Source organism: Athene noctua, chromosome 8 (assembly GCF_965140245.1).
Source record: "Athene noctua chromosome 8, bAthNoc1.hap1.1, whole genome shotgun sequence".
NCBI classification, from domain to species: domain Eukaryota; kingdom Metazoa; phylum Chordata; class Aves; order Strigiformes; family Strigidae; genus Athene; species Athene noctua.
In genome coordinates this window covers 2,896,549-2,923,556 of record NC_134044.1, presented here as the reverse complement: position 1 = coordinate 2,923,556, position 27,008 = coordinate 2,896,549, and the positions used below count along the sequence as shown (strand labels likewise).

General features: G+C 45.7%; 1 protein-coding gene across 3 annotated transcripts in view; it reads left to right on the top strand.

The window, feature by feature from the left end:
• Positions 1–26,267, top strand: part of VPS8 (VPS8 subunit of CORVET complex) — an 87,562-nt gene extending 61,295 nt beyond the window's left edge. The window contains exons 39-47 of one of the 3 annotated variants that reach the window (XM_074912810.1): positions 314–417; positions 1,796–1,857; positions 2,486–2,505; positions 3,332–3,414; positions 10,928–11,008; positions 12,429–12,598; positions 13,269–13,437; positions 24,788–24,868; positions 25,587–26,267. In XM_074912810.1, the coding sequence (XP_074768911.1) occupies positions 314–417; positions 1,796–1,857; positions 2,486–2,505; positions 3,332–3,414; positions 10,928–11,008; positions 12,429–12,598; positions 13,269–13,437; positions 24,788–24,868; positions 25,587–25,736 (920 nt within the window). In that variant the 3' untranslated portion in view covers positions 25,737–26,267. The other 2 variants (XM_074912809.1, XM_074912813.1) reach the window with 2 other exon arrangements.
• Positions 26,268–27,008: the final 741 nt, after the last annotated feature.

Genomic DNA, 27,008 nt, shown 5'->3' with positions numbered 1-27,008 from the left:
ACAGGTGCACTTTTCACTAGGCCAAGGACTCATGGGCATCTAATTAAATACAGTGCCCATATTTGTTACTTAATTGTATCCTAAACCACAGCTACGATCTTCCTTTTATGATTACATGAAAAATTTTATATGCCTAATTTATTGTGCTATTCAGGAAAAGTTCCAAAAATCAGAACCTGTCTTTATAATTTAGCTGTTCACTGTAGTGAACAGACTTTAGATGAACAGCGTGATTTCATTTTGCAGAATGATTGGGCGTTAACGTACCTAATAGTTTTTATAATTGCAATTTTTTTTTTCTGCCAAAACTTAGGCTCAGCTGAGCAACCCTTGCTGGAAAATATTGAAGATACCTTAATGAAAACAATTGCCCTTTGCCAGAGAAATTCACACAATTTAGACCAGCAACAGCGAGAGGTAAGGTAACAAAAAAATGTATCACTAAAATTAACAAAGGTCTCTGCATCTCCTGAAACTTTCTCTGTACATGCTTCTTCCTTTCCCCATCTATTGGATACTGATACATCTCAATCAGTCATTGTGTTCTTCTTGCGGTAGTTCAGGTTTTAGACCCACAGGAGAGAAATCCTCACTTGTAGGGGTGAAGCACAAAATAAAGTGAAGAAGCAGATGAGACAACATCCTTTCCCTCATTTTTAGCTCCGGTTGAGATTTTGACTTGAATGTCAATCAGACACTAAAGAAGCATAGTAAGGTTTGAGCTAGGTTTATGGTGGCACAAAGCTGACGCTGCGGAATATTGCTGTTCTGAATATGTTCACAGATCCTGAATTTAATGTCAGCCTGGTCTTTGAGGGATGGAGACAATATGTCTGTCTTGAGCTCTTGCATAGAGAACTGGGTTTGCCTGCCTCCTTGTACTGAGGTTGCCTTTCCATTTTGTCAATGTCAGTGACATAGAAGGGGTCTTTACTCCTAAGATTATGCGTAACTTATGCAACTGAACTGAAAACTGAGAACACTGCTCCTGTGTCTGAAGAGGTGGCATTTCTGGAAGTTAAGAATGCTGTAATTTCTTCCAAGCACTGTCCAGTGTATGAGGTGACCTGCTCAGTTTCTTCTCTTAAATGATTGTTTTGGGCAACAAATAGCTGCTGTGTTTTGTTGAAGAGGTGTCTGCATGCACACCCTGAGTGCTTTTGGCCCACCTGCCTACTTGGATAGATTTGAGTTAGTGTTTGTACTCCCTCTCAGTCCTGTTCCACCTGCTGGAATTGCTTTGTTGATGCCCGAGTAAGATTGGACTCTGGTCAAATGAAGGACCAGCTTTCCTGGTGCAATATTATGTGAATTTTCACAACTCCTGTATCCTGCCTGGAGAATTTAGATGCCCCTTTCCAGTTGGGATCTATTTATTGTGCTACCCGTTATGTAAGCAGCCTACACCAGGGAGTTTGCAGCTCACATGGAAAAGTAGTTGGGGCCTGAATGAAGTAAAAGTAAATTGTCACAATTCCAGCAAAGAAATGGGTGAGAATGGAGAAGAGGAAGCAACAGGAGCCAAAGGCCTTCTGTGCTTAGATCCCAGCCAAATAGTATCTTGGTCTAAGAAATGAGCAATCTAGACTGAAAGCAGATCCCTAAGTGCTTTGCTCTGAGGCTCTTTTAACATGTTTCAGTTCTGTTCTATTGCAGTAATGAGAAATGTAGTTCTGTGCTTCAGAATGTGGAAGTGAGTCTTTGGAAATGGACCCTGACACTGGTCACAGCTCATTTTTTAGTACTGCTGTGTTCTTACTGGTTGGTTTTTTTTCCTCACACACGATTATTTCAGGCCCTCTGGTTTCCCCTGCTGGAAGCTATGATGTCCCCACAGAAATTGTCTGGTTCTTCACAGTGTCGATACTCCGAATGTAAGTATTTTGGCTTTTGTGATCCCAAACATTAATCAAAATCTGTGTGCTCTCTCTCCTCCTCTACCAAATGAATAGAAGAAAAGAAGTTTTGTTACTCAACTCCTATATTTGCTGCTCCTGCAGTAGATCTGAACTGCAGTGGCTGTAGGACTGAGCTCTGGCTGGGCCTTTGGTAGGCTGCAGATGTCAGTCAGGTACTTTTTTTTAAGTCATGAATGCAAGAGGGACCCTACTATAGCCTCTGCTAATATGCTGGTTCCATTTAAGATGTAGGATGGTCTCTTTGAAAAAGCCAAGGTGCACAGCATGTACAAAGGCTTTCGAGGTTGTAAGTAGGTTGCAGTCTGCACTTTAGGAACTTCTGATATAATACACTGTCATCTTCTGTACGAGTTTTTTTGTACATTTATCCCTGCACCAGTCTATTGTAGATAAAATCAGTAGAACTTGAGTACATCAGCTAAATACTCTACTCCAGTTGTAGTGCCCTGAATCTGTTGTGGGTGTTGGCAGCACATCTTCCCCCTTTAGGGGAGACTTAAAACAGTTAAGAAGGGGCTTAGGTACTGTGGTCTTGGGACAGAATAAGGGCTTTTGGTCCATTCCAGCCCTGTGCTCCACAGTGATTGTAGTTATGCGTGGTTAAGGATCAGAGCATATTACAGCTAAGTGTGGTGGTTATCATGCTGTCCTTCCTCCCTCTATTTATTTCCTTCCAGTGGCTGTTAGCTATATCTGCACTCCTGGGGATAGTCTTGCAGAGATCAGTAATCCAAAAAAATAAATCACCTCTTCCCTCAAATAATTTTTTTCCTCTAAATTCAGAATGCCCCCTAGATTATCCATTTTTGGGATCTAATGCCTGAAGTAATAATCTGAAGTGATACCAGAAATGATGAGAGAATAATACACTTGGATGCTGCATAACTATTTTGTATTCATTTCTAATGTGCATACTTCCCAAACTGCTCTAATTAGCTAATTGTCGCCACAAAGAAGCTGAATTGCTGGGCCTGTGCATATCTTGATATTGGCTCTTACTTTGGGGAACTGGGGATCAAGGAACAAGTTTCATCAAAAGGGTAATGCTAGGAAGTTATAGAGGCTGTGGGACTATAACATGGACAACACCTCCAAATTGGTTTTTGTTAGCAGTAGGAAAAGTGAATGACAGTGCTACAAAGTAAGTCTCAAAATGTGAATGGTTACTGTAGGTAGGGTGTGGGAGGGGAAGGAAGAGGCATCGTGGTATTAAACTTTTAAATATAAATATACTTTCTGATACAAAAAGCTGAGTGTGCTTAGTGCAAAACATGCAGAAGAAAAATATACAAAAGCCCTTCTTAAACTAGAAAACATGAACTGAAATAAAACTCCTAATCTGAAAGACTGATCTCTCTTTACTCCCTTAAATCCTAATGAACTGCTGGTGGCTTTTATGTTTGATATTTCAGCTTTGAAGAGTTTGACAATGCAAGTGCTGAACAACATGGCTGCATTTATCGCTCTTCCTTCAATCCTGCAGAGAATTCTACAGGTGAGTTTCTGAAGAGAAGAAGCTTTTACCAAGCCGTGCTACTCAGTTATGGGGAAGAGCTGAACACATTGCTGATGTGACAGCCATTTCCAGGTTGTTAAAGATCAGATGAGCTAATTGTCTGGTTCAGAATATTTCAGTAAAAGTTCAGTTGGTGAGATATAAATTGGAAAGTCTGATAAAAAGACCTGGAAGACTTGATGCTCTGAGGAGACATGTGGGAACTGTGAGAATTATCTGTGAGAAGATAATTGAGGTAATTTCTGCAAACTAAGTAAAATATTATCTCAAAGGTTGTGATTACTTTGAACTGAAATTTTAGCAGTTTTAGGGGCAAAGCCATTATGAAGTTATCATAATTGTTGGAACTAAATTTGTTGAAACATAAAAGTTGGAACTAAATTTGTTGAAAGCCATTTGGCTAAGGCTCTGGGATGGACAGTTGTGAAAACACTAAAGCAAAATTTGTAGGCTTTGGAGAAAGAAGTTACAACTGGGCCATTTTGATTGATGGCACAACGTATTATTTTAGAGATGTTAGTGAGCAGCAAACACCATGTAGAAGAAGTAATTTCAAAGGGGAATTTTGGGTGGAATGATCACAAGCGGATATGATTTGTTAATTTGCAGAATAGATGAAAGATGAGGTTGGGATTTAATAGCAAACCTTGAGAAATGCAGAAAACGAATTAGAGAAATTGTCTGCATTGTGGAGTGGAATGATTGAAGGGTTGAGAACATGATGAATTACTCTTCAGGGTTTCTACTCCAGATGAGAGAAGAAAATGTAGAAAAAGGCTTACAGGCTTCATGGGGTGAACACACACCTTTAGCAACCTATTAGTTTTATCTTAATATTATGTACAATCTTGAATTTTGGAAAAAATCATAATTAAAGACAGTGAAAGATGTTGTAAAAGGGTGCATGAAAGCATGATCAAATGAAATGTGGTTTTATCAAAGGTAGAAAGTGTCAAGCAAACTTAATGGCTCTTCAGTAACTTTGTCTAGTTTTAACTGGGGCATTAGATACAGGTTTCCTATTGGGCTTGCTTTGATGTTTAATGTGGGCAGGAAATGATACAGAAGCTATGAATTAGTAAGTGAGGAGGTTGACAGGGAGGCTTTCCTGGGTTGTCTTGAGAACTACCTGACTGGTGTGAGAAGCAAACCACCAACTACTGTGAAGATAACACAGCTGGGAGGGATTGCAGTGTGGAGGAGGATCCTGTTCTCCCTTGGGATGAATAGAAATTCCTGTTTGTAGTCTTCAAATATTTCATCCCATTTCTGTTCTTAGCAGAAACAGAAAAAGCCTTTTCTATATGGCATTCATGTCCTGGAGGCAACAGATGAGTGATATGTATTTGTCAGTTGTACAGTGAAATGGTTGCTGTGATGGCAGGATTACAAAGGATAATGGGATGCTTACGGTGCATCAGGTGAGGTACTTTTCTTAGGGACAGAAATGTGTAATGCGTTAGTTAAAGCTGCATGTGCAACTCTGGTCACTGGGTTTGGAGGCAGGAGGAAATTGCTCTCGCTCATTCCACTTCCCTGGTCAGCCTTACAAATTCAGTCTGACAAAATAGATATTTTAAAAGGCAAATGTTTTTGTACAACTGGAGCAAAAAACGGGAAGAGATGATGACTTTCTAAAATGCATTTAGAGAGGAGGACTGAATTTCAGGTAAAGAATGTTAGTATCAGAACTTCATAAAGGAGGAGTAGTAATCGGTACTTTGTAGCTCAGAAACAGGTGTAGGGAAAATAGTGTCACAAAACTCATTAGAAAATCCTATGGAAGGTGGTATTTGCTTTACAGGATCTCTAAATAAGTTGTCTTTGCCTCTTAACAGTATTTTATAGATGCACTCGCACACCTAAGATGTATGGGAGTGAGTGATGTGACCTGGATTGTTTGTGGGCAGTAGAGAGGGTGTCAGCCCCTCGCTGCCTCTCTGGGCTTCCTCTGATTGGTGATGACAGCTTAGGCTTGGACAGCTTAGTTAATGTCCTTCAGAAGTTGATGGCTGTTATAAGGTGGATTTTTGCCTGTGAATCTCAGTTAAGCTTCCATAAATCAGAGACCAGATTGCTGCACACTTTGTTTTCCCTTGTTTGGAACCCAGGTTTGAAATACACATCTATAGTCTGCACCCCTGTTGGGCTAACAGCAAAGTGGTGTGTGATATTCTGCAAACTTGTTATCCTCCTCACGTTAGAACATGGGGTCTTCCACTGTAATTGGTCTGTCCTGGCCTCATCAGTCTGTTCCCTTCAGTGCTTGACACCCTTCTCAGCTTTGCAGCTGGGAACAGTGTCCTTTGTTACCAAGACAGGCCATTCATTTAACCTTTTGTTCTTGTACTTAAAAACACATATTTCCATTTGTACTATGTTCATACCAAGCTTTGTTTCTGGATTTCTGGGATTGCATGGCTCTAGGTCACTTTTGCTTGTGTGTTTGTAGCTGTGTTGTACAAAACTGTGAAACTTCAGGGCTTGCACTGGATTCCTCTAGGAGTTTCTCTTCGGGTTTTATTTTGGTGCACAGCATGGCTCGTGGAAGAATGTTGCTTTGAATTCAGCTGGAAAGATGATGTTGAGAATGGTGAGGAGCCTTACCATGTGGCCATGTCTTTGGGTGCTCAGCTGAAATGTTCAGGGGTTCTGAACCCTTGCCATGTTTGGGATCAGCAAAGTAACTGCTGTGTTAGACAGCAGGGAGCACTGGATTTTTTTGCCTCTCTGTGTAGTGTGACCTGTCATATGCTTCCTTGGATTATCTGGGGATGCCTTTTACTCTTGTCCTGCAGAGAAGAGTAACAACAGGGCATGCATACATGGTGTTTCCCAGAATACTCTATCTCAACAGCTTTCTCAGCTAGAAAGATCTCTATTTTGTTAGCCCTGGGTGGCTATTCCTTTTGCAAAGCTGTGTTGTTGCACTTTGAAGCCATGTAGAAATTCTAAACCCTGGTGCCAAACCGTTCTGTCTTGGCTCTGAGCAGTATGTAAGGCCCTGTTCAAAATGTTAGTCATGTGCCACTTTAACTGTGGCCATAAGTAAATTCTTAAACCAGCTCTTCTGGGCCCTGGAGAACATACAGCCTTTCCCAAGCCCTAGAAATATTTCTGTGAAACCCAGAATCATAAGTGGTGCTTGTCTGAAAATGCCCTCACAAGCTGTTCCAACAGAGGTCAGATCTTGGTGGTAGAGCATAGATGCACAGGAGCTGCAGGTCTGGAAGGTAGAACAGCTGCTCAGGAATTACAGAATCACAGAATCATCTAGGTTGGAAAGGACCCTGGAGATCATCTAGTCCAACCGTTCTCCTAGCACAGTTCCCACCTACAGCATATCCTTAAGCTCTAAATCGACCCTACTCTTGAACCCCTCCAGGGATGGGGACTCCACCACCTCCCGGGGCAGCCCATTCCAACACCTAACAACCTGTTCTGAATTAACTGGGGCATTTTTTTGTAAAATGGAGGACATCAGTAATCTGAGGTAGATTACCTTGCCTTTTCTGAAAAGGAATTAGAGTATTCCAATTTTAGTGGACTGTTCTTCCTCTTCTGGACTTAACTGCTTATAGACTTGACTTTATGCAAATGTCAACTTTGCAACCAAAATGCTTTGCTAAAGGCACCTTGTAAAGGGCTATGACCTGACTCCACAGCTTTCACAGAAAATAGGTAGGCTCCTGGCATCTGCTTATTACAGCATATTGACTCAACTTTATATAATTGAAGTCATGTAAAATAATGATTTTATGTTCTTACTCATCCTTAATAATGTTGTAAAGGTATTTACTAAATAGAAAGTCTAAAATAACCATATTAGGAGAGATACAAGAGGAATCCTCTTGAGCATTAAGAAAAATTCCATGTCTTTAAGGATGTGAATGCTGTCTGAAGAGGTCTGTAAGGTTGAGTGTTAATTCCCTTACAAAGCTGTAATTTTTCATGAATGTTTTGTAAGTAGCTGCAGCTGATGCCTACTACAAAATGGAGAACTGGAGAAGCCAGAAATTTAAAATTTACCTGTAGGAGCCCCGAAGTATGGAAGGAACCTCTAAAATCTGTTACAGAGTGGAAGCAGTAAGATCGAAAAAGCATTTGTTTGAATTTTTTCCATCCCTGCTTAGGGCCCTGCCTGGTTTTTTTCTTCCAGTCCTGAAGGTCAACACTGGAACTAGTTTTATGTGCAATAGTTGCTCTGTCCCCTTGCAGATGGGACGAGCTGCAAGCAAATGTGTTTCCTGAGTTCATAGTGCATTTATTAGCACAGTTCTGTGAGTGCAGTTAGCAAAGAAAGTGCTATTTCCTGGAGCCAGGAAGAAGTCGGAAATAGAGGAAACAGAACTGGCTGAAAGGCTGCGTGAGCACTTCTGGATTACATCTGGATAACAGCCAGCTGTTCCTGATCTGTGTGCTGGAAGCAGCACTGGGCAGCGAGCTTGGCTTTGCCTTTCCATGCTGAGCCTTGCCATGTCCCCAGGGAAATACTAGCCTGGAAAGTGTAGCTGTGATCTGTTCCTGGCTTGGTGCAACTTACTGTTATTAATGTGCCATCCCGTACAGTGTATTTGGAGCATGCATAAATTCCAAACTGAGACAAATTTTATAAGGTGGAGTTAATGAAACATATTCCTCCATAAACGTAAGTGATCCTGCAAGGCTTTTGTGATTTTGTAAATTTTGTGGGGTCTGAAACCAGGAAACTGGAAGAAGGCATTATAACTTGCTGGAAATGTGAAATTACAGCTCTGGATTCCATGCTCAAGGAGGTAGACAGCTGCAGCCCAGGCCTGTGAAGCACTGTCTTCAGTGGCTGCTGGCAGGAAGCATGCAGGAGCTTCACCACTTGTACTCGACTGCCAGGCTCAGTGTAAGGCTTTGTGAGACCACACAGGTCCTCTTCGGAGATAAGTCCATTCTCTTCTTACCTGTCATTTTTTTAGACATCATTAAGCATGACTTGAGAAAAACTGAGCAACTAAAAGCTGGCCCTCAGACTCGCATTCTTCCTCTGCAAAGCTGTAGGTGACTCTTTTATTCCCCTCTCTTCATATATCTTCTTCCTCCTCTATCCGGATGAGAAACAAGGTGCTTTGGAAGTCTCTACTTGCATCTTGGGAAGTTTGAGTTACTATATGTGCAGTTTGTGAGTTACCTGTCTAAGTTTCTTTGGCCATATACTTGGGTGCTTTAGAAAAGTATCTGGTGGATGCAAAAAGAACTTACTGTTACGGATCATGTACATGCTGCATTGGAAGTCCCGAGTTCCCCGTTGCCTTCCATAATTCATATGGTGACTCACTGTAGTGTACTTTCTATGCTGTTGCTTCTCAGTTATGCCTGTAGAAAGAAAACTTAGTGTTGTTTGAGGCTGTACTGTTCACCTAGCAAAAAAGTAGCCTCTGCAACATGTTAGGCTCTTCTGTATATTCTAAATCTACAGCTGGTTTTGACTCGATATTACTCAGGGCTGTTCAAAAGTTGCCTGACTTAGTTTCTGTAGCTGTTTTGCTGATCTCTCTGGGTATCCTGAAGTGTAACCTGCATGCTACTTTAGTTGTCTCTGTCAACTTGCTTTTTCACTCTTGATTATCCTTTCTGTCCCTCACCCTTAGTCCCAGCATGGAATCAGTCTTGCTCCTACCCCTTTTCTCATTCCTCTCATCCAGAGCTTGTTCATTAGCTCCTTCTGTTCCAGTTTCCACCATATCTCCATCATTTTTCTACTCTCTAGGTTAGTTTCCTTTTCACATCTTGCCAGTCTGTCTCTATTTTTTTTGCCAATGTTTTGTCCATTCTACCAGTCAGCTTCCTCAGTTTCCAGCAGGCTTCCCCCATATCCTTCCCAGCAGGGCAAAATGCTTTTTTCCAGGTCCAATTCAATAACTGTCTGCCAGTCTCTGGGATTTGTGTGTTACACAAAGGTGATTTCCCTTGATCTTCTTTTGAGGTGCTCCTGAGTAGACTTGTTCTGATTACAGGCATGTGTGTGCCTTGCTGGTGCCAGTTTGGGGCGGGGAGGGCACAGCCTTGCTCTTTTGCAGATCAGACTGGCTGGGCCACAGAGGCAGAACTGAAGCTGGGCTGCGCGGTGTGCATCACACCACTTCTTTGCTTCCCGTTTATGTTAAAGACACAAAGACAGCCTGGATCCCAGCTGGTTAGCCAGCATCTTGCAGGGCATCTTCTTTAGGGTAACATCGTTGTGTTGCGTTTTAGTCTGATCTTGCTGTCGCTGCAAAGACAAGTAGGAGGAAGTTGTGTTCCTGGCACGTGTGTATTGGAAATGATGCCATGCTGCACATTAGTAGGGGACAGGGCACCTCTACAATGTGTGGTGAGATCTTTCAGGGTCAGTTCTGCCCAGGAGATGCTAGTGCTGGTGGCTGCTAGCCCTTGTGGCCCCGAGGAGCTGTCAGCAATCTCTCAGCAATCTGGTTGTTGGTATTTCCTGGCGTGGTCCAGTGCACACATGAGCAGAAGCTTGCTCTCTTGTGCAACAGGGCCCAGCAGGAGGGAGGGGCATTGCAGAAGTCTCTCCCCTCTTCCAGTGCTTTGCCCATCTCTGCCTGTTTGAGAGGCTGCACCTTGTCTTGGAGAGCAGCTCCCAAAGGGCTCCTTACTAAGCTCAGCCCAGAACAGGGAGATGCATCCCAGACCAGCGTTCCTGTCCTGCCTTGAGCAATGAATGCTTCAGAGGGTGCTTAGGGTGGCTGTGGAGGAGAAGGGGATGTTTGACTGGGAGCAGGCCTTGAGGGAGGTGATTGAGATGTACTAGGGCCTTGACTGGTAGAACAATCCTTCACTTGTGCTGCTGGGACATGGAAATAAAGCTGTTCAGGGCACATGGAGAGCGTCCCTGCAGCAACAGAAGAGCCACAGGCACCTGTTCTCCAGATGATGTTTTGTTACTTGGGATGTGAGACCAGGATTGCTCAGAATTCCTGCGTACTGCTGTGCAGCTGCCCAGCTCGCTGGGTCTCTTTCAGCTGCAGCTCAGGGGGTGTTGAATGAGCTTGGGGGTGACCTGGGGGTGCAGAGAGACTCAGGAGTAAATGTCTCACTGACCTGAGGCCCGGAGCCCTGCAGGCAGCCCAGCAGACACCTATAAGCAGCTGGTGTCAAGTGGCAGCACAGATGGAGTTGATACCTCCTGTGTCACAGTTTTCTGCTGTTTTCTTTGGTATTCCTCAAGTGCATTCTCCAGTCAGCTCTTGCATCTCCCGAATGAAGTTTGCAAAGTCACATCTGAAGTATTTTGACCCAAACACAGTAATTAGTATTGATGTTATCATCTACTCAATTTTGCTAATTACCAATTTTCCCATCAATACATAGGATGATTCTGCTGTCCTTGTGCATGTACAGCATCTTCAAATCTGGAGTCATAACTTCCGCTTGTGATGCCAATCTGGAGAGAAAAGAGAAAAAAATCAGAATGGTCATATCCTGTGATTCAGCTGCAGCTTTTCATTTCTTCATACAGGATCCAGTTTATGGAAAAGGGAAGCTCGGAGAAATTCAAGGACTTGTCTTGGGAATGCTGGACACTTTCAACTATGAACAAGTAAGTTGCATGCATTTCTGTTTCATCCACTGCCATATACAGGAATTGCTTTTAGCTATCTAGCCTAGTACTCTCTCATCTGCCATTTCTCTCTGCAGGGCAAAGTAAATGGACATGTAAGTGATTTATATTTGTGTGATTGGGGGAAGGGGAATGAGTTTGTATTGCTCACAGACAGATGGCAAGTGAAGGGACTGACAGTTACATGACAAACACTTCTGTAGTTCAGCTAAATGTACTGGAAGGATGAACAACTGCTTTTTTTCCAGCTCATCCTGCAATTAGGGATTCAAAGGCACAAAACCAGTATATTTTGTCTTTTTATGCGGTTTTAAATAAGACCTCTTTAGTTAGGCTGTTCTGCCACTTCCCAGTGGTAATGCTGCACTTCCTTTGTCACCTGATGAGATTTCTCTTTTATCTCACTCCTGCCTTTCTCTGTCCAATCTCAAATCCCAGGTAGTATCCAAACTTCAACAGTTTTCTAAAACTCCTTTTCCCCAAAACAGAACGCACAGTCTTCCTCCAAGCTCACCCTCCCTCGTTCTGCCTACGATATGGCACTGCCCATCCTAGCTACTGCTCAGGCCTCTATGCAGCAGCATCCAATTTAAAATTAAAATGGGAAATAGCTTTACTGTAGAGGGCTGAACATGAAGAGATGTTATCTCTGTTTGGGTTCTTGGTAAAGTTCTGCTCTGAGCAGCACAAGGTCCTCTGTCATTGCCTGGCAGTTGTCTGGTACACACTGCATGTCACATCTGGACTAGGCCAGATGTGAACCACTGGTGCAACCTCTGCAGCCTTTTGTGAGTTGCTGCCACAGAGCATTGATAGATCACAGACCAGAGCACCTATGCCTGATACCTGTTGGTGCTGAAAGAAGTACTGACTGCTAAAAACTGAGGGTATTTTGTTTTATAAGGAATAAGGAATTACTATTCTTGGCTTTTCAGAAACGGAAATCTCAGTTGGGAAGAACTAGCAGATGAAAAGTTCGGTGGGTTTTTTGTATTCTAATTGTGATAGTTGTGATTTGGGCTTTGATTTTTATCAGCACAATCCTCCTAAAATGGGGAATGTAAGCAGTAACTTACCAAGTAAAGGGAAAAGAAGGATGGTCTGGTATGGAAGATGACAAAATGAGCCTACCATGTCTCTTTTAATGCTCTTTGACAAAAATCAATAAAGGACTTATCTATTTAAGAGTGAAAAGGTATTGCCTCCATTAACATGTGATGAAAGGATGAGTATTTTGAGGACAGTGGCTAGAAAGCATAAAGAGAAGCAATTTTGTTGGGTTGGTTTTCTATTAGTAATCTGCTAAGCTGCTTGTTATGAAGAATTGATTGGTATGGAGTTTCTGCAGTCTGGAGAGGACAAAATGACCTAGTTATTCTGTATATTGTCTTCCACACAGACTCTTTTAGAGACAACTACGAGTCTTTTAAACCATGATCTCCACTGGTCCCTGTGTAACCTAAGAGCTTCTGTCACTAGAGGGCTTACCCCAAAGCAAGATTACTGCTGCATTTGTCTACAACAGTACAAAAGAAGGCAAGAAACTGCTGATGAAATAATTGTTTTCAGGTAAGGGGGTAGGGTCACAGCTGTGATCATGTTAGTAGGTTGGTTTTGTTTTTTTTTTTAATTTTTTTAAAGCCGCTGGTGTTTGACTTGCACAAGTAATCATATGTATTCCAGTGAGCTTGCATCCCTGCTCCCTTGCACTGTAAAAGGGCTGGCTAGTCAAAGTCATTAGAGATAGCCTTCTTTGCATGAAGCCAGCTCTATATCAACTGGAAATAACTGCCTTACAATTCTGTGAGAGCTGTTCAGTAAGCTGTCCGTTTATCTGTCATCTCTCCCAGCAATGCAGTTTGTGCAGTTGCAGCACACTGGGTTCGTTTGCCTGTGTTTGTACATCTCAGATCTACTTGCAGGCCTGGCTAGCTACTCTGTTGGCATCTCCGGTATTCCTGTCCGTGACCAGATGGCTATAAAATAAGATAAGATGATTATTACCCTAGTATTATGATCTGCAGCTGTATCAGCAAATGGGCATCTACTGTTATTTTTGCAAGTCTAGAAATACTGCAGCAGAGTGTGAAGGTACGAAGGGAACGTGTGCACTGCTGATGTTTGTTTACAGATAAGCAGCCGCCTTTTCCATTGACTGGTGATTTCCCCTCCAAAGCGCAGAGCTGTCGAGCTACGTTATCCTGCTTTCAAGCACCTAGCAGAATTCTTCTCTTTACAGCTGTGGCCACTTGTACCATTCGCTGTGTCTGCTGAGTAAAGAGTGTGGGACAGTAACTAAGGGCCTGATGAGGTGGATGTGCTATAAATGCAACTCAAGTAACAAGGGAGGAAAACTGATTGAGAACTTCTCAGAGCTAAAAAAAGGAAGTGGAGCATCCTCAGCACAGGTAAGGTTTGTGTGGTGGTTTCTCTTCAAGTCAACTTCAAGCAGTGCTTATAGACTTTGCCACTTTGTTCTCATGTCTGTCTTTGCTTCCAGACAAGCCTGTGATCAGTAACTGTCAAACACTATCAGCAGCTAACTAGTCACACTTATGAATGTCATTTTGTTTTGGCGTGGGCATACAGAGCTGTGGAAGTAATGGAAATGTGTTCATCCAGAAGGTCTGGGAACTGCTAGCCAATGTGAGGGGAAGCTGGATGCTTGCAGCTGATTGCCTGCTAGATGCATCAGCTGTTTTGTCTTGTTTGTGAGAGCCTGAGGACAGTTTCTTTCAAACTGTTTTTGGGTGTTCTTTATATAAAACTTGTATTCAAAGCTGGCGTGTTCCTTGTGGTTGGGTTGTGGAGCCTCCATTCTACCTTCCTAACAGATAACCTGGCTCTGGGTAAAAGATGTGGAACTGATTTGCCTCACCAAGTCAATGTTTTAAGAAGCTTGTGTGTAAACAGGACCGATGCAGCTGAATTTGGGTGAGAGAACAGATAATGAGTTCATATTTATTGTCAGTATTTGTGTGCAAGAAGTTTCACCATCCCCAATTCTAACAGAAGTCCAGTCTCAATATGCATGCTTCTGTATTTTCCCTGGCATGGTACTGTAGATTGTAAGCAAAAATGGCAGGTAGCTTACTGGGATGTCTTTTAGGGATGTTGCACTGTGGGGAGCTGAGCTGCTGCCCTGTGCTCCAGCGAAGGCAGTCACTGGTAGGGGTTTGTTCCTAAACACCTCAAGGTACTTGTGCATTTGTCACCACACAGATGCATGCAAAGCAATGTTGTTTCACTTCTGAAACCTAAGTAATTTAATCTTGGAGTATGTTTTTATAGTAGTACTGTAGTTTTCTCCTAGCAGATTATTTCAATTTCTGCCAAATCAATTCCGATCAAAAGATAGCTAACAGCATTAGTCAACTTCCATCAGCTTCTGTATTAACCAAAAAAGAAGCTTCCTGCTTGAAGGGGGGCCTGGGGGAAAAGTAATCTGTGAGGATTATATGGAGCACAGTGCAATCTTTGCAGTCAAACTTATATAGCGACAAAGAAAAGCTTTCCCAGGAGATTGTAAATCCACTGTGGTCCAAACAGTCTGCTTACAAATGCTCATTGTTTTGTGTACCATCCTGATACACTGAAATATGCATACTGGCTCTAAAGTGAGGCAGATTCAGCAGCCCCATATTTTACCCTCTGCACTTCTGCTCCAAAGGAATGTGTGCAAATGAGTGTGACAGACCAGGTTTAGCTTTAGAAGCTAAAGGCAAAATTAAGTACTAAAACTATCATTCCCCATTAAAGTGCCTTATAACTTGGTTATCACTGGATTTTTCATGGGCTAGTCACAGGGAGAACCCCTGTGTGTTTTAATACCAGTCTGGACATACACCATGGCAGAATGAAGTGGAAAATGCTCCAGATGACGTGCGAATGATCAGGACAGGGGAAAGACACTTCCCCTTATTTAACTGATCTGTCTGTGAAAGTGAGGGGCTGGCTGCGACTCAGGGCTTAAAGGGAGACCTGGAAGACTGGATGGGGGAAAAAAGAGAGTTACAGCACAGATCTTCTAGCACTAGCTAGAAAATGCCCATGCCAGACCATCTGAGTGTGCTGGATGCTTCCCTGCTGCCTGTCATGTGCTCTTGGCAGAGCAGCCCATCTCCTGCTCCGCACACAGCCGGATCAGTGGAGCTTGGCTCTGGCTCTTCAGAACCCAAGCACTGCCTCAAGCCCCCCTCCTCCTCCTCCTCCTGATGTCCCAGATCCTCTCCAAGTTTGTGATGTTCCTCACATATTTAAATGATAATATTTAACTGTTGTACTTGCATGTGATTAAACTGTTGCACAGTCAGATCTTAAAAAAGCTGAGTATTTTTAGACTTGGCAAAAGACTGTAAAATCTCTAGCTTCTCCAGGAAGTTTGTTTGTTTAACAATAGCTGCTCAGTAGTGTTAATTAACCCTGTGAAGTAACATTCATCTGGCCAGGCAGCAGTCTGAGTTACAGAACAAGCGTTTTCTTTTGGGGGAAGTGCTGAGGTTGCAGTGGAGGTGGGTGTGCAGGTGGGTGTGCGTATTGCCTAGCTCCGCAGGGGCCAAGAGCAGCAGGGTGAGGAGAGAGCTTCCTGGGGCACAGAAGTGCTCGCTGGAGGCAGCTGGTGCATGCCAGTATGGCAGGGTTTGCTCTTGTGCAGCCTCAAGTAAATTTAAGCAGAGAATTAAGCATGAAAACAGCCAAGCTTCCCGTGCTTGTTTTGACATGACAGTGGTCTGTGCAGAATTGAGGTCTGTTTGAAAGGTGCATTTTCTGCAGCAGCCTGGCAGATAATGCATGATGCTGCAGAGAGGAGAAGCAGGCAAGCAACGGGACAGAAGAAAAGAGGTGACTGCAGGGCTCCTCCCCACCCAGAGCCACATTCGTGTGTTCCCAAGGGTCTTCCTCAGCCTGGATCCAGGATAGCAGCAGTCACTGGTCTCTGGTGTCCCCCCAGGCGCAGAAGAGATTTATTTCTGTTTGTCACAAGGTTTGTTCAGCCTTTAGGTGCTGCAATTCTCTGGTGAAGGGCTTCTCTTCATTCCCTCTCGACACCGGGCACACCCAGAGGGCTGTGTCCGTTCAAGCTGCTCTCGCTCCCACAGCTGGTGTTTCCGTGAACAAGGAGCAGGAAATCCCAGAGGAAGGTTACGCTGACACAGTTGTGCTTTCAGCCCTGCCTTCTCTGGGCCCCAGAGAGCCAGCTCCATAGCTTCTGGAACATTTCACATCTAGATCTGTGGGGAGGGTATTTCTTTGCAACCACTTTGAAGACCCTGAAAGGTTAGTCTGTCTCTTGTCAAAAAAATCTAATGTAGGGTTTTTTCCCCATAGTGAAGTCTTCAGTTTTTAGGTATTTATTTTCTTAGCAGGCCTTGAATTAGGAATAGATTCATACTGAGAAATGCCACTGAGCATCTGGAGTGCATTTCATAGTACTGATTCTGCTCAGCTGAAACAAAGACTGTCAGTTTGAATTTTGCAATGTTGTTGAGATTTATATGTGAAACGACAGCCCAAAAGACAGTGTTTTCTCCATCCCTGCTTTGCATGCATGACTTCTGTAGCAATTGCTTTGAAATTGGGGGAGGTGGAGAGATGCCACAAGCCAGCACTGAACCGTTATTGAATCTGGTGATAGCATTTATTTAAGTGGAGCCTTGCTGTGATGAAGCCTTGAGACATTCTGCCCCAGTGAAGGGGAAAGTGACTTTTTTCCTCTGTTTTTGCTACCAGAAGATTGTGCTTTCCATGTTATCCCCTAACCTTTGCTGTCTTCCCAAGGGTCATCTTCTGGGTCTAAACTGATCATCTTTCCTATCTTCCTTACCTTACACCATAAATGAGTGTTAAAAGAAATGAAAGCTTGTGTTTGTGGTGGGTTTTTTTAAATCCAATTTAAAACTTGCAGTGCTTTTTTGTGTTGTGGTGTTTCAAATCAACCGAGGCATGTTAGGTGAAAGCACCATAGCTGGGCTGCTGCCTAAATACGTTAAGTGGAGTACTCCTGGTATCTTAGTCACTGATCTCCAAAACTAATTTGCCTTGTTTCCGTGAGCTAGTTTGTGTTTTCCATTTATTCTGCCAGCATGCATACTCATACTAGAGACTGGGGAGAAGAACACAGTCTTGGCTCTTGGGCCATAAGCTCTGCAGAAAGTGCCACGACCCCCTAAGCTGACATGTTTTGGTTATTCCGTGTTTGAGAATGCGCCTAAGTTCTAAGGGCACTGTTGTTAGAGCTGTCCAGATGGCAAATATGTTTTATTCAGGAGTTTAATCCTGTCAAGTCACACCAGGATGGACGATGAATGGAATCCATAGTTAATCCAGTTTGTCAGGCTCTACCTTTGAGCTCTGTTCTGCAGCCTGCTGCCAGTGTCCCTCTTTGCAAGGCAGCCTTCCATCCAACCTGGAGCTTCTTGACCGACTTCCACCCGTGAGGTGTTGGCACTGTAGTCTGTCACTTAACTGAGATGTTAAACATCCCTCTGCAGCATGTCTGTGTGCTTACAACCGGGTAAGAATGAAGGCTTAGACATTTTTTTCCCAATACTTATTTTAGAGCTAGACAAATGTTACATGACCTCTGTCAGCCAGTAGACAGTTTTGCTAGTTTCAGTCACCATCAGTTATTAGCCTGACTCCCTGCAATATCAGAATTTTCCAAGGACTTTATAACTTTGAAAATATCTGGGTGTGATTTCCCTGCCCTGCCTCCCCCCAATAACACCAGACAGACAATTAGCATTTTATACAGTTACAGCATCGTGCATTCTTCTCCGTAGAGAATATTCCCACATATGCATTAACTGAGAAAATACCCAGTCCTTTAGCTTTGGAGTTGGCTTTGGGGGTAGATTCCTTAACTTCTTCAACAGTGCGTAGGAAATCCACGTGAGGAAGGAACTAGAGACACTTTCTATCATTGGCTTCTCATCAGCAGAACATCTCTGTATTAAGATTTCTTGTAATGTATTGGAGACAAAAGTGATTTAGTAAGAAGAAAACTTGATGCAGGAGTCTTAACTAGCAGGTAGAGGAGGATGGGCACCAAGGCTAAAACTGAATATAAAATACAACTTTAAAGAGACTAATTTCAAAACCGTAATTATCCCTTAGCAGCTTTTAAACCAAAGTTGATTGTTTTCTTGGACTTTTCATTTTAGTGGGAGTCTAATTTGGTTTTGGGGGGGGGGGTGTGTTTGAGAAAATCAGACTGACTTGTAACTATTTCCCCTGGCTTTCATATATAGCTCTGTAACCTGGCAGAAGTTTCATTTTCCTGTCTACAGTCTTGCATGCTAGGACCTGTGTGAGGCTAACATGAAGCAGAGACAACTGATTTTCAAACTGCCTAAAGCCAAGACCAGTGAGACTGGCTGCCCTGTGCCTCGAGGGTCACCTGGGGAAGTGGTGTGTCCTGGTTAAGAGAAAAGATGGCAAAATTTCACTGGACAGTCTTTGCTTTGCTTTACATCTCAATTTCAAAGAAACTATTCCTACGGTCTGATGAAAATATCCTCCCTTTTAATAAAACATTTCATATCTAGGAGGATCTGTAGAACAGACTCATTTTAATACAGTGACAGATGCTGGGCTGTGGCAACCTGTTGATATTCCCACTACCTGCATCAGTCCCTGTTGCCAGGAGTTATGTGTAGTTTAGCACGGAGCTTGACAGCCACATATCTGTTCTTCAAGGAACCAGCACAGCTTGTTACATACGTCTTCATTGTGAAATTGCAAGCTTTCAGTCTGCCTTCGCAGATCTGCCTCGGAGCACAGGCAGGAAGGAAAGTGTGTGACTCTCCACCTGCTAGGAGAGGCTACTCTTCCAGGCGTGGTGCTGGCCGGAGAGCCGTGCACTGCCCTGCCAGCAGCCTCTGCCTGTGGTGCTGTGCTTGCTGCTGCTGCTGGAGGGGCTATTGCTGCTCCCCTCTGCAGTTCATACTCATCCCAAGATGAGAAATGACTGAAAGGGTTAAGAAGGGTGCAGATGACTCCTTTCTTCTGTTTCTCTGAAGGAGGGGAGCAAAATAAATAGAGGCTGAAGTTTTGGTTCAGTCTGTAGTCCCCTGATGGGAGGGTATGAGAGGGAATGATGGTGCTTGCTGTAGCTGAGGGTGTCACTGGCTGTTCGGGGGGGTTGGCTTTCAGAAATGCAGGTGGCAGATGAACATCTGTCTCTTGTAAATCCCTTAAGTGGAAAGCTGCAGTTTCTGTGTTGCTTCTCCCTCCTCATTCCTTTTACCCTCATGTTGCACAATTAAACAGTATGTTTTGTTGGTTTATATGTGAATTGAGCATAGACAAGCTTGGGCAGCTGCAGCTGAGCTCCCAGGACCAGAGCTGTTCTTAAGCACATTATAAACTTCCCTCTTAAATAGCAGTAGCATATTGCTGCAGTGGTGTCAGGAGCTATGAAGGGGAGGGATAGCAGAGGCATCTGCTTGAGTTTTCTGTAAGGTTTGGGGTCACATTATCAGTAAGCCTCTGGCAGCATGGGTCACTAATCCTTCTTAAACCAAGTAGGACTTCTTCCTTCTTCTACATGTCTTTGCCTTCCCTTTAACTTCCCTTTCTCTCCCCAAATTCCTGCCACTGAGAGAACACTTGCACCTCTTCAGTCTTCCGTGTCTGTCTCTTGTGGAATGCTGTTGAACAGCCTCTTAGCTCATGTTTAGAAAATGAATGATTCTCCTTCATGCATGACACTTCTGTCCTTTGGGGTTCAGGCACTGACCTGAGATCAGCCTGATCACAGGCCTGTTGTGCGTTGTCTTTACATGACGTTTAATCCATGTGCCTCCATGCTTCCCTTTAAATAAACATCTCATCTGCAGGGCCACAGTATCCAGTGAGGATATGTGGTTTTGTGCTTATCTAATTAATCCTGAACAGCATTATTGCTCCTTCAGCTGAAGGCATTAGCAGAAGTCCAAGGGAATATTCCAACAGTGCCTGGTGTAAGCACGAGCTGCTAAACAGAGCAGCTAGGAGAGGGGGAATGGAGGCATGCCAGTGTGTTTCTAGGTATTTAATACAGACAGTTCTTCCTCCTCTCTCCTCAGTCACTGCAGTATCTGATGTTGCAGCAGCAGTGAGTCTATTAGAGCACAAATAAGCCTGTCCTCTCCCTTGCCTTGAGCGGGAGGTTTGCTCCTTAAGTTCAGCTAAGTTCAACTGGAAATAAGAGACATCTGCCTTTCCCATTCTGCTTCTGAAGAGATCAGAGGACAGAGCTGTAGCGCAGACTTGTGTGGCAGATTGCCTCCGCTGTAGCAGTGCTGAGGGAAGGCTGCTCTGCCATGGGCTTTGGTGAGTCAGTGCTTCTGTTTGCTTGCAGCCAGCAGGTGCAGGTTTGCCCACAGCTGCCAGCCCGGCGGTGCCGCCTGCCGCTGCCCACAGGCAGGAGCAGGCAGGGCCTGGCCTGCCACCAGCGGGTCCGCTCCTGGGCACGCCTGCTGAGGGAAGGGGGGAAACGCTGGGGAGGCTGGTCTTGAGGAAACACATTCTGCTGCTGTCGCGCAGCCCCGGTGGCTCTGGGATTTCCTCTGAGCAAACCTTTGCCCACTTGCCACGTTGCGAGACTCGGTTTCCACCTCCGCAGTGATCGGCTGGTCTGCGTCTGTCGCGTAGCAGCGGTGCATTACTCTGCAGCAGCTCTGCAGAGGTCTGCAGTGGCATGCTCTTCTTCTACGAGGGATGTCCTGAGGTTTTTCTTTAGTTCATTAACAATTTTGTAATGTTAATGTCATTCTAGTGACTTTGGGTCAGAGCAGCTGCCTGCCTTGCTGTCTTTCTGGTTGATTGTTCCGGGTTCCTGGGAGTACCATGAAAACAGCAGGTCCTTATCCTGTGGAAGAGAAGTAGATTTACTTAGTTTTACATTAATTGGCTCAACTCTCATTAAAAAACTGAATTTGGGTACCTTTTTAATGCTAGTTGGGCATGGTGAAGTAAGTGTCCAAGTGCAGGGGAGGAATGGCAGAAGGTGGACTTGGTGTCCATCGCCTGTGCATTTGACTCTGTAAGTGAGAGAGGTGGGTTTGCCTTTGTTCCTGGGAATCCCAAGCCATTATTCCTAGGAATGGCTTCAAAGTCTTGTGGCTTTTTGGTTTTTTTGCATTTTTGGGTTTGTGGGGGTTTTTTTTAAATTGGTTGGAAACAGAAGTGCTGAGGTACTAACAGGCTGACTCCTGTTCTTACCTCTGCCATCAGAGTGGTTCCAGAGAATGTTTATCAGTATGGTGATAGGTGCTTTATATGTATAAAAAATATATATATAAAGCTTTCCCCAGGACATCTGGCTGCATCTGCCCTGTGTTATGGAGCAGCCCCCTGGGGGAATGTGGGGCTCGGATGCTCTAATTGATGTAGCAGTATCTTTTGTTGAAAGTGTGGCTCTGAGAGGCAGCACTTGCATCTCTTGGCACGACTGTTCACAGTGCCTCTGCTTACAACTGCTGTGTATGATCTGCTTTGCTTAGGCACTAGCTGATGATGGATTTTGTAGCTGTTAAATTAAAGATAATTGCAGGCTTAGGAGGACTGTGTGGTGACTACCAGAGGGGGGTGGAATATGTGCAAGCAAAATGTGCAACGGAGATTAGCATTATAGTGGTGAGATCTATGAGAACTGTAAACCAAAAAGGAATCTTTCTTCTCCTTGCTGGCCCTGCTCTCAAGGGGATAAATTGAGTCTCTTGGGTTCTGTGTCTAGTCTGAGGCATTTCTGAAGGGGCGTAAGGACTTGGCTGGAAATGCCTTAGAGGTGCCAAACTGCTCCGTACTAATGCAGACAGTAATGAGCTGGCTGCCCTGCAGTGGCACTAGAGGCAGAGGCTGTGTTGCGGGTGAGCGAGTGGGCCGAGTGGATTCCACTAGTGCCTGAGTGCTGATGCTGGACTCTGAGAGCCCCCCGCAGCTCTTGAATGAAAACATGCCTTTAGTGACACCGTTAAAAAAAGGAAAAGGCCTGACAGCAGTTGTTTCCATGACAACAGAAAGAATTGCCTGCAATATTTCAGCTCATCAGCCTGGAGAACAGTCTGATTGATAGTTACATACGGGTGGTAGAGAGATAGCAGAAAAAGGGAAGCCAATTACATTGCATTTTCCTTGTCCTTGAATGCCTGTGGCCACAGCAACTGTGAGGGGCAGTTTTTCCTAGCCTTTTTTTTTTTTTTTTTCCCAACTGAGAATGATCTGCTGTCCCTTGGAAGCGCCTGTACAACCTGCCAGCTGTGGATACGTGACTCTCACTCTCATAGGCTCTCTGGTTCAAAACCTATGTTGTGAGTGCAGGGAATATGGATATTTGGCTCCTTGATTGGTGATTAGCAAATAGTTATTTACCATATAAAGAGTATCTTGGAGGGGGAAGAAGTGAGTTTGAGCACATGCTTCCAGCATAAGCGATCTGTACTCAGGACTTTCTGCTCTCCTTGGATGAACGTCTCAAAGGCAAGATGCAAGTGGCTTCAGGAGAGTAACAAAATGATTCAAGCTTCAGGAAACCTGTGGTGGGTTCAGTGCATGTTCCCCCAGAGCACGCTCCTGGGCTCGCCAGCTCTGAGCCATCTCTGGGACATTCACGTGATGAAGGGGTGGGTGGCCAGGCCGTGCCCTGGCTGCGCTTTGCTCACAGCGGAGTTGGGAGGGGAGCCTGTGCTGGAGGAGCTGCCAGAAGAGAGGGACAGGTAAAGGTGCTGTGGGAGAGCGTGAGAAGACAAACCCAAGGGTCTGGGTAAAGCGTTCCCAGATCGAGAGTTTTGCTGAGGGACAGGATGGCTCTCGGGTGCAGCAGAAGGCCCTGCCAGTGCAGGGTGGTGGGCTGCTGCTGGGGGGGGTGTTGTGTCACCTGGGGAAGCCAAAGCTGGTGCTGGTGCTCTACATGGTGGTGTACCCATCTCACCACAGTGTCTGTGCTCTGGATTTTTTCCGCAGTCACTTTCAAGGCAGCTCACTTCAGTTAATTTTCATTGCCCAGTTGCCAGCAGGGTTTCCCTTTTCCCTTGGGTAGTGATTAAAAATTGAATCAACGACTAAGATAATGTGATCTCTGGCAAAATGTTGTTCCTTCTGCCCGAAGACCTTACCCCTTGCAGACCGCAGCTCATTATCCACTTTGGGCAGGGCTGCTCAGAAGGAACCTTGTCCAAGGGGCCTTTACCTCTGCCCGGGACACGGGCACTTCGCTGGGGCCATGAGACAGAGCTGCAGCCCCTCGGCAGCAGCAGCCACAGGCTGTACCTGACACCTGGACGGCAGCATACTCCAGGAGCTGGCGGTGAGCTCTTCCAGAGAAGCTTGGGAGCCTGTCTCTGTAGCATGTGCTTATTTCCCCAAGCAGTTCTGGGTGTCATCTTCACAGAGCGTTTGAACGTGCTCTTCAAACACACCGTGAAGCACAAGAAGTACAGAGCAAGCTGGGTGTTGCACTGCAGCCCCACAGGAGAACACCTGCCCTGGGCGCAGGGCCTCGCTGCTGGTCAGAGCCTCTAATCGTGGAGAGGAGCATGCTCGTGCCTGACCGGGACTGCTCTCGACGCCTTGTGACCCTGACAGGCTCTAGAGGAACAGGGAAGGCCCCTCTGCCTTAGTGGGGCCAGAAGTAGAGTCTTAATTCTGGTTGATCGCACTCTTTGAAGGCAGCACTACTAGTTCTTCATCTTGGGCTTGATCCATCGCCCAAGAGAGTTTAAAGTAAATGCAGTTTCAGTCAGTACCCACTGGTAGGGTTAATAGCCCTTGGGAAATGTATTTTGGGGAAAATATTTGAGAATGAACATTGAACATTCCTTTAAAAATAGATCCCTGGAGACAACAGATGCCAGATTGCTGCTCATGAGGGAGGCTGTTCTCCCTGGCTCCTGTTGTAGTTTCTTGATGATGCTTTTGCTTTGGAATATGAGCAGAAACATTCAAAATAGAAACATTGTGATGTGATAAAATGGAACAAACCTACAAGACTCCGTGATGCTCTGTCATCTCTCCCTGGGATATGTAAATGATGCCTTTTAAAGCAGTTTGAGTATGTGTGCAGCCCTCCTTGCGTTATGCTCCTGTTACAGGCTGTGGTCCCTCTATTTGCAACTCTGTTTGTGTTTGCCTGCAACTCTGTAACTGCCCCGTTGCTGCTTGGGGAACCCTTGTACCCAACTGCTGGTACCCCCAAGCGCTGACACGCACAGTCTGTGCTGGATCACAGCCTGCTGCAGCCAGTGCTGCATCGGGACCCGGCAGGGAGGCTGCGCGGGCTGGGGGACACTATCAGGAGATGACGAGAAGGGACTGGGGGGAGCTGCTGCTGCCTGGGGAGAAGCCCAGGAGAGGCTGCTCCTCCACAGAGACCCATTTACTTCTCTTCCCAGCAGGCTGTGGGGGAGTTCTCCCATCCCTTTTGTCTCTTTTTCTCCCTCTCCTTTTTCTTTTCTTTTTTTTCTTCCCCCAAAGGTAACTTAGTACTCTTAGTCTGTCTGCCATCAGCTGCAGACACCAACGTTAAGTTGTCGTGGATGTAAGGGTATCTCTGTCCTTTGTGCAACAACAGCATTTTGTTTTTTTTCTTCCCAAAACTAAGGTGCACACAGTGGCTTCAAGCCAGAGGAAAGACGGTTTAAAAAGCACCTGAACATGCTGCGGGCCAGGTGCTCCAGCCAGCAGCTCCAAGGACAGGGGCAGGGATGGATTTTGGTGTATATGAACTTGACATCTTGTTCTGTGTTGTTTCTGTAACCTTCTCGCTCTCTTTATCAGACAAGTTCAGAGTCTCTGTTGGATCCTCAGCAAATCCAAGCTTTTGACCAACTCTGCCGACTCAACCGAGGAACCTCCAGAGTATGTACCATCTGTCTTCCTTTTGGTTTTAAATTGGTGAAGGGTGTTTTGCATGTTGTCACGCCAGATATTAGCACTGGCAGCGTGGGCTTTGGCTTTTCCCTTGGGTTTTGTTTAGTGCTGGCAATTGACTGTGCGTGGAGCTGGCTGTTTCACATCACGAGGCAGCCACGCTGCCTCTGACAGAGCTGGGGAATTCGCTGGCAGTGAAACCATGGAAATGCCTCTGGCTTTGGGGCTGGGCCTGAAAAGTGTCCACGCTGTGAGGTTTCTTGGGTTCTTTTTAGATTTGCAAGTAACCTCCCTTACAAATACTGTGCGGCTCCCACGATTGCACAGAAGGCTCCCTCCTCCTGCCCCCTGTGTTGTCCCAAGGAGAGCACAGCTCTCTCTGTCCCTTGCATTTTCCTTGTGCCTTCTGCCTGTTTTGGCTGCAGTTGTTGGCACTTCCAGCTCTTTCTGGCATTGTTTTTCAATTACGTAACTTTAAAATAACCTGGAAGGGTGTTTAGTTCAGACTGTTGTCCTGCACTGAGGCGTATAGGGTCACTACATACCATAAATACTGTTTTCTTTGCACGTGTTAAAGTTGTTCTAATTGCTGCAGGAAAAAGATGAGCCCCCCCCATGAGCACTTTGCCTTGCTGCACCTTGCATGATTGCTTCTAGGCAGCCTGCCCACTGCCGGACAGCAATCTGACTGGCTTTTGTCTCGCAGCTGGCTCTGCTGACAGAACTGTCTCGCGGCCACGGCGGTGAAAAGCATGGGCTGCTCAGCGTTTCCCACGGTGACCCAGCCACCAGCAGCGTCTTCCAGAACGAGAATTTCCAGCTCCACCTGGCCCCCCCTCCGCTGGCTGAAGACTAGCTTGCGCTCCTGCCTTCAGCCCTGGCAAGTTGGTTGCAGGCCGTGGTGGCGGGGAGCCTTTCCACCACATGCTGGGCTCTGCCCCGCTCCGCCGCCTTCCCCAGAGCCCGCTGTGCTGAACTGGGGGTTTGCAGCACTGGGTCATCTCCCGGCTCTGCTGCTGCTTCTCGCTAAACCGAGGCAGCGGTGAGGCAGCTGGGCTGGAAGTGTGAACTCTGGGGGCAAACCCAAGTGTGCCAAAGCACCGCGCAGCGCCGGCTGCCTGCGCTTCACCCGGAGGCAAAGCCTCTGCCAGAGCACCGAGTCAGCTCCACTCCCCCGGAGGGGCACAGCCTGTCCTGTACCCAGAGCTTGTGTTTCACCGTGCTGTGGTGTTCTGGTGGATGGGTGCCATACCTGAATTTTAGCTGTAATAAAAGCAGCTGTTTTGCCAAGGCCTGACCTGCTGAAACACGGCAGCAGCTGTGGGGTCTGAGGGCACAAAACAGGCAAACCTGGAAAAGGCTGAAGAATGCAAAAACCAATACATGTGTGAGCAAACTAAGCTGCGTACGGTGTGTTCTTACAAACTTCCACTAAAAAAGCCCTTGGTTGAACTTCCCTGTGTGAGCTGTGCATGCGGGCAGTAGGTAAGGGGGGTGCTGGTTGTGCAGTGCTGCTGCCTGCTGTTTTCTTAGGACGATTGCCACTGACCTCCGGCAGAGAAAATGCATCTTGTCACTGCAGGTGAAGCACAAGACTCCCCCCCGCCCCCTGCCTTGTTGTACCTATGTTGGGGGGCTTGGGGGGAGTGGTGTAAAAAGGTGCTGCAGGCTCTCGGGGGCTGCAGGGGGGGAGGATTGGTGTGATGGGTGCTGATGGTCAGAGGATTGTCAGTACTAAGCTCAACCCACTGGTCTGCAGTACCCAACTGGGCACACTCCCGCTGCAGCCTAAGCCTGTTGGTGCTTCTGTCCTGTCACCTCTGGCTTGTGAAACGCACTCCAGAACCTGCCCTAACAGCGTGTTACTGATCACCCATCATTATCTTGCCTCTCCCCCGTGTTTTGCCACTAGCTCCTGCATGTTTTGGGGTACCACACCCTGAGGGGCGCAGCCTCTCCCAGCAGAACACAGCCCGGGCGGGTGTTGCCCGTTGCACGGAGCTGGTGGCTGGGCCATGCCGAGGCAGCGCTGCTGCCTCCAGCCAGCGCAGAGCCCCTCGGGCTGGGTGCAGGGCCTGCCCCCGTGCTCACACTCTCCCCACCAGCACTAAGAACCTAACAATGGTGC